We start from the raw sequence: 13,150 nt of genomic DNA on the forward strand, positions 1-13,150 counted from the left end.
GATGAATGGGGAAAAGTATTTAATTTTGTATTCATGCTGTAACATAACAAAATGGATTAAGTCGAGGGGTATGAATAGGTTCTGAAGGCACTGTAGGTGATTTCTCTCCGTCAGTATTGTGAGGTAACGACGCAGTTAGGGAACGTTCTCTCCGGGGGGTTTTGGGAAATGCACGTTACATCTTCAACCGTTGTATGAATGATGCATCGTCAAAACACTCGTTAGCCTAAGTTCCATCGCTATCGGGAAACCCAGGCTTGATCTGTGCAAAAAATACTGTATAACTCAATCTATAGCACAATTTCATAGGAAATGTTAGAATAGGAAACGTTAATGATGTGTGTTACAAACAGATTAATATTTAACAAGGAGTTTAGTCAACTGTTGTTCAAGGGTCGGCGTGACGCCATGCCTTCATCTTTTAGTCGATTTTAAATATGTTTATTTTGTTCACTGCCAATTACTCATGCAAGATGTCACCCTATTTTTTTTTGTGTGTGTCCTTAAGGAGTACCTGGACACGCAAAGGAGTCGACATATTCCTCCCACCCTCTCCCTGGAACAGACCTTGGTGCCCACCATCATCGATGCACAGTATGTACACATACACACTGTCTTTTGGACCAGGCCTACGTGATTCCATTGGATTTAATTGAACTTTATTCCCAAGTGGGAAGTAAATATGTTCAAAGGCGTACATACCACCACATCATAAAACATTTAACATTCACATTACGGACATAGTGCTGATTCCATGTATTTTTACTAAATGTTATTCTGTTTTCAAGTGAAACTCAATACCTTGCTCTTGTCAAAGCTTTTAGAATTGATTTGTGTGTGTGTGTTCTGATAATTTTTATTTTTTTCCCACCCCCTCCCTTTGTGTGTTGGTTCAGGCCGGATCAGGCCCAGTTTGAGGGCGAGCAGGAGGAGCAGCCCAACTCCAGGGACCTGTCGGACGAACCCTGGAGAAGACAGGTCATCGCCAACCTGGCCAAGCACGTGCTCTTCAGTAAGTAACAATAACACCCCCTCTTATAGGCCTCAGTCCTATGTTGGTCTTGTGTGGCTGAGTCGGTAAGAGCACGAGGCTAGCAACACCACAGTGGCAGTTTCAGTTCCTGCAGGGATCACAAACGCATACAAAAGAATGTATGCACTTTATTATAGTCCGAGCGTAGTCATTTATTGAAGCTACTCTCCACGTGCACCGTCAGTGGGGCCACCAACGAAAAGCGTAAGCAAATGATGGTTCAATTGCATCCCATGACACTTTCAGATACAGATAATTGGTTTAGAGTAGCGCACTCTTCAGCCCACGACTTTGTCTAGAGTAAGGGCATTTTCTTCATCCAATTTATTTTATTTTATTAATATAACACGTGTACTTATGTACCTGTAAAATGTGTGCATTTGTAAAAAGTATATTTCCTGTGTTATTCATATGATCTCCACTTATCTAGTCCCCCTCATTTGTTCTCTTGTTATCTGCTTACTGCACTTTGACTTTCCTTATCACTCCTCTTTCCAAGAGCACCCCCTTTTTTACTAAACAAATCCTTATACTTAGAATCTATACTGAAGGATATGACCTTAGAACTTCATTTTTCATGATCCCCCGACAACAATCTGCTTTGTGCTGTGGTCTGAAAACAAACCGGTTCTCCCTAGCTTCATTCAGGGGCATTCTCCTCAGCTAGTCCTATTCGTGTCAGCCAATCAGCTGCTACGGAGCCATATGGCATGTTGTTTTCAGCCAATCCCAGCGAGGGGAGGATAGAGGATCTGGTCAGAGGTGGAATTGCAGTATCAGTGGCTGCAGTTGTAAATGTTTTACACCCAAGCTGACATTCAACCCAAGATTAGGCACGAAAGACACCCTCTTTGCGGTCAGATTGTACTGTATTATTTAAATTATGTTTTTTGTAAACCCACACACTCTCTTGCTCTTTCCCTRTTGCGTCTAGTTCTCTCCCTCACGTCTAATTATCTCTGTCGCTTTCGCTCTCACCCTCTTTATCATGTTCAGCCTATTCCCAGTCCTCTTATCTTGTACCCTTTTTTTGTCCCTTTTTTTCTTAGAACAATATAGAAATCACAAACCCTAGGCAAATATAACACATTTTCCACCTTTTTATAGAGCTCCATCTCACTTCAAGAAGTGACATCTCATCTACTTAGTTGAGAGTTCAAAAGGACTAATTTCACAAGGGCCCGTATCCAGTGTCTCAGCGTAGGAGTACTGTTCTAAGATCAGGTCCCCATGTCCATGAAATTGTATTCATTATGATCTAAAAGGCCAGGCTGATCCTAGCTTAACACCCCTACTCTGAGACGCTTTAGGAATACAGGCCCTGACCCGTCTTAGCGCCAGCTGACACTGTCATGTTATTTAGAGACAGTCGCTCACTGTTTACTGTCCTTTCTTTCTCTCGGTCATCCATCTGGGCTTCCTGACTGTGACCCTGGTCAGATAACATGTCATCTCTGTTTCCCCTCCCACAGCGGCTAACAAGTCCTCAGCGGTCATGTCCACCCACATTGTAGCCTGTCTGCTCCTTTACAGACACAGACAGGTAAGCAGGCCTACTTTTCACAAGATCCAACGATCACTTTTTGATTCAAGGCCTTGCATTAAAGTAATTGATCCCCATTCACGGTTTGATGCGCTTAACGCTTAACTCCCTGTTAACAGACGTTAACGACAATAATTTGAATCTGCCTTGACTGTTTATTGGCTCTTCCCAATTTGAGGCCCCTGAGTCATAACCCACATCGAGATGAGCCCATCGTTTCAGATTTGAATTTTGTCTTTGTTGATTTTATGTAAAAAAGGAATTACTCCTAGCTGGGTATGATGATGTCATAATGTGGATTTTACCCTTTTAAGTTGTCGATAAAATTACACATTGCTACTCAAAGTATAATTGGTATTAGTGCTTAATTATCCTCAGTTTGAATGAACTTTGTGGAAGTATTATTTTTTTCACCACGTCTGTGTCTCCCCTTTTCTCCAGGGGGTTGCGCTGTCTAAGCTGGTGGAGGACTTCTTCAACATGAAGGAGGAGATCCTGTCGCGGGACTTTGACCTGGGCTTCTCCGGCAACTCCGAGGACGTGGTCATGCACGCTCTCCACCTCCTGGACAACTGTGTCAACGTGACCAGCACCAACCGCAACACYGAGTTCACCATCGCCCCGAGCAAAACGGTGCCGGCGCTGTTCGAGCTCAACTTCTACAGCAACGGCCTCTTCCATGTCTTTATCTCGGACGCCATCATAGGTACTGACACCGCACATTGTACTCCGCCGCTGTGTTTTGACATAGGGAAACGTGTTGAGTGAAATAAAGTACACCAATTCATCCGTGTTTCCTAATTGTGTGTTTTGCGGCCAGTCCCTTTTGGGTTCTGTTCAGATTTCTTATTTTTTTTTGTAGAAAGTTTTGCAGACATGACTTAATATATTGAATTGCCTCCACTAATGTACATTTATTTTCATCAATGTCTCAACACCGGTTTAATTTTGTTGTCTCACCATCCATTCTGTGTCCCCTTTTTTTGTTGTAATTTAAAAAAAATGTTGCCCTCTCAGCATGCAGTGCTCTGGCATTGCTACGGGAACAGGCGGCATCTGAGGTGGAGGGGGAGCAGGGCGGGCCCAGCATCCTCCTCAGTCAGGAGAGACTGATCCGGAAGGCCGCTGGTCTCTCCCACTTCCTCACCAACGAAGTGGCGGTTGCACCGGTCAGTCACATTTTCCACCCCCCCCAGTACACCTATCCCGTGCACTTAACAACCTTGTAACATTCTGTGCATGTGTTAGTTTACACACACAACTTCTTGAACAGCCACTCCGTTTTAGTTATTCTCTCGCAATCTTGTTCAAAATGTGTACATAGTAAAATTACACCCCAAAACTATTTTGGTATTTCTTTCATTAGTCCGCTGTTGATGTAGTCCAAAAATGTTTRGCATTTCAGCGATCAACTTATAAAGAAATATAACTTGTATGTCTTGATTGCTGACATGCAAAACATTTTGGGACTATATCAACAATGGACTATCGAAACAAATACCAAGTTTTCCTTTAAGTGCTAAATGGAAGAGYTGAGACTGCTTGTGCAGTATTTTTGTTCTGCCAAACCGGTGTTTTCTACCATTTTAATAGAACTATGATCTAACTGCACCCCCTAGCGGGGAAGATAAAGCACTTTCCTTGAGCCAGGAGTAGGCTTTGGTGGTATACCTGGGTATTTGGAAATGGCCACAGGATGGTTTTTCAATACCATCAAAACAACAATTTATTTTTGAATTATTATAAAAAWWAAAAAAAGTGAATATTTTTAGCTACTTTTTAAGTTAATACCTGTAGTCAACTTGTGTAATACCTTAGAAGATCAAGCAGATTGCATTCTTCATTTCACCTGTCACATTAGTTCACGTTATGAAGCTTAACYTAGTTCCCCAGGACAGTTGAGCCAGTCAAGTGTTTGTTTGTAAATGGCACAACGGAAGAAAGAGGGAGCTGCTATTTGGTTGAACTTTCTTGTAAGCTAAGTAAGTGGCTGAATTAATAAGGAGACGGCACATCCAATTAGTGTRAGCTTTCTGCTGTGTTTGAGAATTCAAAGCTCTTTGGYTGAGTTATCTGTACAGCTGCCACTGCTATTTTGATTTCCTTGCATTTTCTCTCTCTCATCTCTGTTCTCGGCCCTTCTCCAAGCAGAGCAGGTAGGCCCATTGCCCTAGCGACTCAGTCTCTGCACAGACAGCGTAAACACATGCTGCTTTTGTTTTTCTGTCAGACAAGCATACGTCAACTTTGTTAATTTGCACAATGTCTCTCGTTCACGTTAACTTGTAAATGTCCAAACTCAACAAAAATGTGTCCCTGTGCCTAAGAACGCCAAGGTAACCTGTCTATATGACTATTGCTCGGTTAGCACTCACATCTGTAACCATGAAATGCTTTGAAAGGCTCCCCCTCAGGAGGCTGAAAATATTCTGCATGGGGCCACAGATCCTCAAAGTTCRAGAGCTGCACCATTGAGAGCATCTTGACTGACTGCATCACCGCTTGYTATGGCAACTGTTTGGCAGCCGGCCACAAGTCGCTACAGAGGCTAGTGCATACAGCTCAGTATATCACTGGGGCTGTGCTCCGTGCCTTCCAGGACCTCTATACCAGACTGTCAGAGGAAGGGTGAAAAAAAAAAAGTCAGGCTCCAGCCATACGTCATACTGTTCTCTCTGATTTTGTTTTATATTGTTCAATCAAACTTCAAACAAAAATAATTTTCATAGATTTCTGAATTTCCAGCACTCATTTGAGGGCCACATAGGGCTGCACATATGGGCAAAACATCTTAGCCTTATTTTTAACAAAATATTGCACTTGCAATTTAGATCGCAACACTTGGGTGAGCTGTTGGAGTCATGGAAATAGAATGACTATTTTAATTCTGTAGTTAAAATATAATAGTGGGCACTTAGAATATAGTTTTTGACATGAGTCTTACCAAGAAGACAGTGAATGTTGCTGAGTTACACTTTTGACTTCAATCTACTTAAATTGATGGCAAGACCTAAATGGTTGACTAACAATGATCAACAACCAATTTGACAGCGCTTGTCAAATTGGTTGTTATTTTAAAATAATGATTGGCAAATGTGGCACAATCCAGGTGTGGAAAGCGCTTAAAGATTTAGTCAAAAGACTCACAGCTGTAATTGCTGCCAAAGGTGCTTCTACAAAGTGTTGACTCAGGGGTGTGATTACTTATGTAAATGAGATTTCTGTATTTTATGTTCAATACATTTGCAAAAAAATTCTAAAAACATGTTTTCACTTGGTCATTATAGGGTTTTGTGTGTAGTTTGGTGAGGGGAATAAGAATGTCATTAATCAATTTTGAAAACGGGCTATAAAACACTGGAATAAGTTGAGGGGTATGAATACGTTCTTGTATGACTTTGAGCTGGATTGCCTGTCTTTGCCATTATCTTAGTTTGTGCTCATTAGCATATTTAGCTAGCAGTCTAGAAATTCGTGAGTAAAATGTGTTCAATAGGCTTTTTCCCCCTCAATTTTTAGCTCCCCTTGTGTACTAAGACGGTAATACCGTAATTCCCGGAATGAGGACYATATGAAAATCTGGATACACCCTAGTCACTAGAGCGGAAAGGGAAAATGTTGCTTAACGGTCCACAATATATCACATGTTCACCCAGGGTGAAAGCTGTATCAATGTGGGGTCTACACTTTATTTAACACTATCTGTATTGTGTGTCTCTCTCGATAGTGACCTTTTGTCTCCTCTCCATCTCCAGCCCTGTCAGACTATCTATCAGGTGTTCCACGATGCTGTCAGCCGTTTGATCCAGTATGGAGTTCTGTATGTGGCAGAGGTGAGTTTTACATGACAAGGAATGCTGTCCGGCTGCAAAATTGCCAAAACACTTTTGAATGCTGGCGGTCTCTCACTCTTAGTGGTAGCATGAGACGGAGTCTACAACCCACACAAGTGGCTCAGGTAGTGCAGTTCATCCAGGATGGCACTCAATGCGAGCTGTGGCAAAAGGTTTGCTGTGTCTGTAAGCGTAGTGTCCAGAGGCATGGAGGCGCTACCAGGAGACAGGCCAGTACTCAGGAGACGTGGAGGAGCCATAGGAGGGCAACAACCCAGCAGCAGGACGCTGCCTCCGCCTTTGTGCAAGGGGTGCACTGCCAGAGCCCTGCAAAATGACCTCCAGCAGGCCACAAATGTGCATATGTCAGCATATGGTCAGCATATGTCAGCAACCACTTGTGTGGGTTGTAGACTCCGTCTCATGCTACCACTAGAGTGAGAGCACCGCCAGCATTCAAAAGTGACCAAACATCAGCCAGGAAGCATAGGAACTGAGAAGTTGTCTGTGGTCACCACCTGCAGAATCACTCCTTTTTTGGGGGTGTCTTGCTAATTGACTATAATTTCCACCTTTTGTCTATTCCATTTGCACAACAGCATGTGAAATTTATTGTCAATCAGTGTTGCTTCCTAATGGACAGTTTGATTTCACAGAAGTGTGATGACTTGGAGTTACATTGTTGTTGTTTAGTGGCCCTTTATTTTTTTGGCAGTGTATTTAACAGAATTTTCTAGCAAATGTTCTGAACCGGTGTGTGTGCGCACGCACGTTTTGTGTTTGAATGTTGTGTTCCGTGTATTCATCCAGGGGACCAGGAGGAGCTGACCCCCAGCCCCACCGAGGAGCCATGGCGTAAGAAGTTCCCTGAGCCCCTGTCGTGGAGGAGTGATGAGGAGGACGAGGACAGCGACTTTGCAGAGGAGCAGAGGGACCGCTACCTCAAGGTAAGCCAGCCGCACTGACCTTGGAAAACGATCACCACAGTCAGTTAGCTTGGGTGTCCAAAATGGCACACATTATTGATGGTGGTGGAAAACGTTGTCTCAGGCACCGCTGCAGGATCTCACGTCTTCAATTGGGTTGAGATCTGGTGACTGAGACACACACACACACACACACACACACACACATATGCTCCTTGAGAGACATATTTCAAAACCACTGAGATTCTTAGCCATGGTATCCAAATATGGGCAACTGGGCTTTTTTATAATGACCACTAAGCATGATGGGTTGCTATTGCTTATTACTCATACAAACCTGTGTGAAACACCTGATTTCAATATACTTTATATACCTCATTTATTCAAGTGTTGCCACTTAACCTGGCACACCTTCAAATTAAGTGTAATCGGCTATTTCAGCCACACCCGTTGCTGACAGATGTATAATCAAGCACACAACCATGCAGTCTCCATAGACATATTGCAGAATGGCCTTACTGAAGAGCTCAGTGACTTTCAACCTAGCACCGTCAGAAAATGCCAACAAGTCGTTTGTCAAATTTCTGCCCTGCTAGAGCACCCCGGTCAACTGTTATTGTGAAGTGGAATGTCTAGGAGCAACAATGGCTCAGCCGCGAGTGATTTTGCCAACACAGCTCACAGACGGGACGAGTGCTGAAGCACGTATTGCATAAAATAATCTGACTTGTTTACAACACTCGCTACAGAGTTCCAAATTGCCTATGGAGCAACATCGAACAAGAACTGTTCGTCGGGAGCTTCATGAAATGGGTTTCCATGGCTGAGCAGACGCACACAAGCCTAAGATCACCATGCGCAATGCCAAGCGTCGGCTGGAGTGGTGCAAAGCTCGCCGCCATTGGACTCTGGAGCAGTAGAAACGCATTTCTGGTGTGATGAATCATGCTTCTCTGGCAGTCCGACAGACGATATGTGTTCGGCGGATACCAGGAAACACTACCTGCCCCAATGCATGTACCAACTGTAAAGTTTGGTGGAGGAGGAATAATGGTCTGGGGCTGTTTTTCATGGTTCGGGTGGGCCCTTAGTTCCAGTGAAGGGAAATCTTAATGCTACAGCATACAATGACATTCTAGACGTTCTGTGCTTCAACAGTTTGGAGAAGGCCTTTCCTGTTTCAGCATGACAATGGTGCACCCCGGAGCACAAAGCGGTCCATACAGAAATGAATTGTCGAGATCAGTGTGGAAGAACTTACTGGCCTGCACGAAGCACTGACCTCAACTCATCGAACACCTCTGGGATGATTAGGAAGGCCGACTGCGAGCCAGGCCTAATGCCCAACATCAGTGCCCAAGCTCACTATGCTCTTGTGACTAAATGGAGCAAGTCTCTGCAGCAATTACATCTAGTGGAAAGCCTTCCCAGAACAGAGGCTGTTATAGCAGCAAGAGACCAACTCCATATTAATGATAGAAAGAGGAGGAAGGGAAGCGCTACTAAGGTACACTATAGTATATTTTGGTAGATGAGAGGTGCTCTTGTGGAAAGGTGTAAATTGGTCATCAAAAAGAAGGAGGACAAGGCACTCTTCTATAATTAATTTAAATGCCTTTATTAGTATGGCATGTTCAATAGGAAACAAGTTGTTTAAAAACGCGCCGTTTCGGCTGCCATGGCCTTCGTCAGGGAGTACAGAAAAGGAGAATACAATGTCCTCTTTTGAAAGGCTTTTCCAATTAGCCCTAATTAGAAGAGGGAGTGGTTACCAAATTGGACACCTAGTAAGCAATAATATACACATGAAGGTGAATACGTAGCTATGTTATCATGAGCATACAACTCCAAGCTAGAAGCATCAGAACACCCAGAGAGGCAGTTCCACCCTAACCATGACTGGGAGAAGTGTCCAGAACAAGAAAGCAATATATTCCACAGTACTCCAGACACAGCAAACATGAACAACAGTCCAAACATAGCTAGAGGGCAATTGAGCAAATGTCCACTAGATGACAGCAAATGGACCATCACGACCCTACAGGAAGGGTGAGAATCCATATCTTCATTTAAACCAGGTACTTAGTCCATATTAATGTTTTGGAATAAGATGTTCGATGAGCAGGTGTCCACATACTTATGTCCATGTGCTGCATTTTTGATAGATATAGCAAATTTAATTAGATTCTGAGTTACAGTTCATATGAGGAAATTAGTCTATGAAATAAATTCTTTACATTTTAGTCATTTAGCAGACACACTTATCCAGAGCGGCTAACAGTAGTGAGTACATACACAATACTTTTTTRGTACTGGTCTCCCGTGGGAATCGAGCCCAKAACCCTYCCGCTGCAAGCGCCACGCGCTACCAACTGAGCTACACAGGATCACTAGGCCTTAATATATGGATTTCACATGACTGGAAATGGATATGCATCTGTTGGTCACAGATACCTTAAWGAAAAATGGCCCTCGGGATCTCGTCACGGTATTTTTGCGTGTTCAAATTGATATAGATAAAATGCAATTGTGTTTGTTGTCCGTAGCTTATACCTGCCCATACCATAATCCCACTGCCACCATGGGGCACTCTGTTCACAACACTGACATAGGCAAACCGCTCGCCCACATGACACCATACACGTGGACAATTGTGCATTAATKTGCTGCCGACAAAGAAAGTATCTTCGCAGTGGCTAATATTTTATTTATTTATTATTGTTATATTTTTAAATATATTTTTACATTCAAATATAAAAATGTATGATGACTTTTCAGGTAGCTGAATAAGAAGTGATAAACAAATCTGAAGTTCAGTTKAATCAAAGCTACCGGAGAGAAGATGTGCATTTTATCTGTGGCCAATGACCTTGAGGCTTCTTGGGTGGGYCAGTACTTATGTGACTCTATGGCAGCACCCAAGGGGGCTAAAGCTGCCAGGACCTCCCAGTATGTGCTGCAGTTGCACACTGTCCTTCACTCACCCACCTGAAGCCCTTGCGCATGCTCCAATTACGCTCATCCTATCACACACAACTGGAGAAAATTGAGGGCTAGCCCCTCTGTAACAGCACCAAAAGAGGCTGAAATAGCTGAATACGGGAGCTGCCTTACTCAAAGAAAAAGTACCAAAACGTCAGTACAACTGGGAAGCGGCCGTGTATGATTTATTAACTCAAGCAATTAAAAATACAAAAACATGTTTGCTAACTGATATAATATGTTGTGGCCTGAATGTATGCCAGAATTACATGCAAAACCGATGTATCTGCTGAATGGTGGTGCGGCTGAGACCCACTTGCCCTGAAGGACGTGTCGCCACTGAGCTGTCGGCTTTCACTCACTCTATTTTTCAAATGTGTTTTTAGTTCCCACTTCTTCAGGTGGTAAATAGCCTAGGCCAATGTGCACAAAAAAAGATGCAGGCAAATMAATCTCTAAAGATCCAAAAAGAAATCGGATCCTTCTGGATCCTATTTTGACATGTTARACATCAATCATGCTTTCCCTGATCATGTTAGCTCAAATAGCTAACTTCTTTTTTGTCTTACTACTAAATGGCACTGGAAGAAGTTAGTCTACAGCCCTGGCGATAATAGGAAGTAACTGCTGTATCGTTATCAAGCAAAATATGTCAATTTATTGTGCTATTACTTTATATCCATATCGAATAGGATGCAGCCCTTTTGTTCTGCAATTATACCCTGACTCATACACCCTTACATTACAAACTCATACTACATACACCCTTACACACACTGATATTGCCTACACCTTTATGTACCAGGTCCAGTGTTTGTGCTGCTGTTTTTTCCACAGCAATCCTGAGCTGTGTCAAACTTTAAAAAAGACATCTCTGACCATTTGCTGTGTGTGTCCACAGGTGAGCCTGTCCCCCGAGCACCAGGAGTTCTTTGTCTTCCTGCAGCGTCTCCTCAGCCCCGTACTGGAGGCCTACAGCGGGGCGGCCATCTTTGTCCACAGCCTGAGRCAGCCCATGGCCGAATCAGAGTACACGCAGCAGCTCTTCCGATACCTGCTCACACGCACCGAGAAGGGAGTGGCCGCCTACGGTACGAACCGTTGTTAGACATTTTATTTTCTGTACTGCGGCTTTTACCAGATAAAGACCTCGGAGCTCTGAAAATCGTACACTGTAACGCTGCCTAATATCACCTTTGTTATTCTAATCTGGGGCCATAAGTATGAAGCTTCTCAGAGTAGGAGTGCTGATCTAGGGTCAGCTCCCAARGTCCATGTACTCTAATTCATTGTCATCTAAAAGGCTAAACTGATCCCAAATCGGCACTATTCTGAGACTACTACATACAGCCCCAGAGGTTGATCATCTTCGTCAGGACAAACAACCCGACGTAAGATCCTCTCTCGTCTTTCTACCCTTTGTCTTCTGTTCTCTTCTCTTAGGTGAAAGTGCGACACACTACCTCGTGAAGAACACCGTGAGAACGTTTAAGGAACTTGGGGTGAGAGACCGCTAAGTTCTAGCATGTAGCATCCATCCTCCCTCTCTGTTTTGGTAGTTCTGAAGACTGTCTTGTTAGTCAACTTCTGAAAAGATCTATGCACAACTCAGTGGTGGCTCACTGCAGAACAAACTCTGCTGATATTCTAATCTAAATTCCAAAAAGCTTTTCAAATTATATATATTTTTTAATGTCCATCTCTGGTGTTCTCTAATTTAAATGGCTGCAGGTCCTGAAGGAGAGGCGGGAGAACCGTGTGTCATTGGTGGAGCTGAGCAGCACCTTCCTACCTCAGGCGAATCGGAACAAGCTCCTGCATTACATCCTGGGCTTCACCCTCCTGTGACCTACAACCTTCCCACCGAGCTCCACCCACCCTGTCTCCCCTCCACAAGGGCTTTTACTGGCTAGTTCTAACCAATCAGAGGTGCTACTCTATGGAAAGCTTTACCAGGAAGTGCCTTTCGTGAAACCACTATTAGCCAGAAGAGACTTGAAGTCAGTCTTCCTCCTRCAGTTGAGACCCTTCCACCTGTAGAACTGTGCAGCTAGATTGAAAGGAAAAAAAACAAAACAAAACTGTCCCTCATCTGACTCTATAATCGTCCTTCAGTGAAAGTCAGTTTTTAATTGGATTGGTCTTTTAACTATAGGAATACGGATTCTTTAACTGTAGGAATACTTATTCATCTTCGTTGGACTAATCATATTGTTTTTCTCTCAGTCCAGTAAATGAATGTCATCTTTACAAACACAAAAAACAATGCCTTTGGTGTAAAAAAAATAATAAAGAGGTTGAGGGCATTTTTTTGCACCAGAATGCATGTAGAAAATTTGCTKATTGCTAGGCCCCTATCCATACGTTAGAAACTGAAACCACATATTAGAAATGAACATAATGAAGACTATATATAAAAATAAAAAAAAAAGCATGCAAGTCGAAGATCTCACTATATACAAGTGTTACTCATCTCAAGTTTAGTCCATGGGCATATCTACAGTGAGCAGGCAGCCCATGGTTCTGTAGACCTCTAAAGACATTAACCTCATGTGTTGTTATTTTTCTATGTTGTATGAATGAAAGGGCATTCTGGTGCAACCACCACATGAAACTTGCCCTTTGTGTTACCTTGAACGTGGGCCACTCGCTTTGATGTCTGACGATCGGCAGACTCGTCGCGCCGCCTTTTCTGACTGAATTGGCAAACGTGGCTCAGATTCCAAGGCACTTGCCGCTGTTCAACATGAATTCCTGGTGTTAAAACCTAGTATGATTTCCATAGCCATTTGGAACAGCAATGTAGCGACCATGTAAAACATTTTGTTAGTGT

General features: G+C 43.2%; 1 protein-coding gene across 1 annotated transcript in view; it reads left to right on the forward strand.

The window, feature by feature from the left end:
- Positions 1–12,583, forward strand: part of gpam (glycerol-3-phosphate acyltransferase, mitochondrial) — a 39,108-nt gene extending 26,525 nt beyond the window's left edge. Inside the window, exons 12-21 of the mRNA XM_024007861.2 lie at positions 509–594; positions 897–1,012; positions 2,506–2,576; positions 3,018–3,282; positions 3,594–3,745; positions 6,332–6,413; positions 7,220–7,356; positions 11,219–11,408; positions 11,761–11,819; positions 12,049–12,583. Coding sequence (XP_023863629.1) covers positions 509–594; positions 897–1,012; positions 2,506–2,576; positions 3,018–3,282; positions 3,594–3,745; positions 6,332–6,413; positions 7,220–7,356; positions 11,219–11,408; positions 11,761–11,819; positions 12,049–12,165 — 1,275 coding nt within the window. The 3' untranslated portion in view covers positions 12,166–12,583. The remainder of the gene's footprint in view (positions 1–508; positions 595–896; positions 1,013–2,505; positions 2,577–3,017; positions 3,283–3,593; positions 3,746–6,331; positions 6,414–7,219; positions 7,357–11,218; positions 11,409–11,760; positions 11,820–12,048) is intronic.
- The last annotated feature ends 567 nt before the right edge of the window (positions 12,584–13,150 follow it).

Source organism: Salvelinus sp. IW2-2015, linkage group LG18 (genome assembly GCF_002910315.2).
Source record: "Salvelinus sp. IW2-2015 linkage group LG18, ASM291031v2, whole genome shotgun sequence".
Lineage (NCBI taxonomy): Eukaryota > Metazoa > Chordata > Actinopteri > Salmoniformes > Salmonidae > Salvelinus > Salvelinus sp. IW2-2015.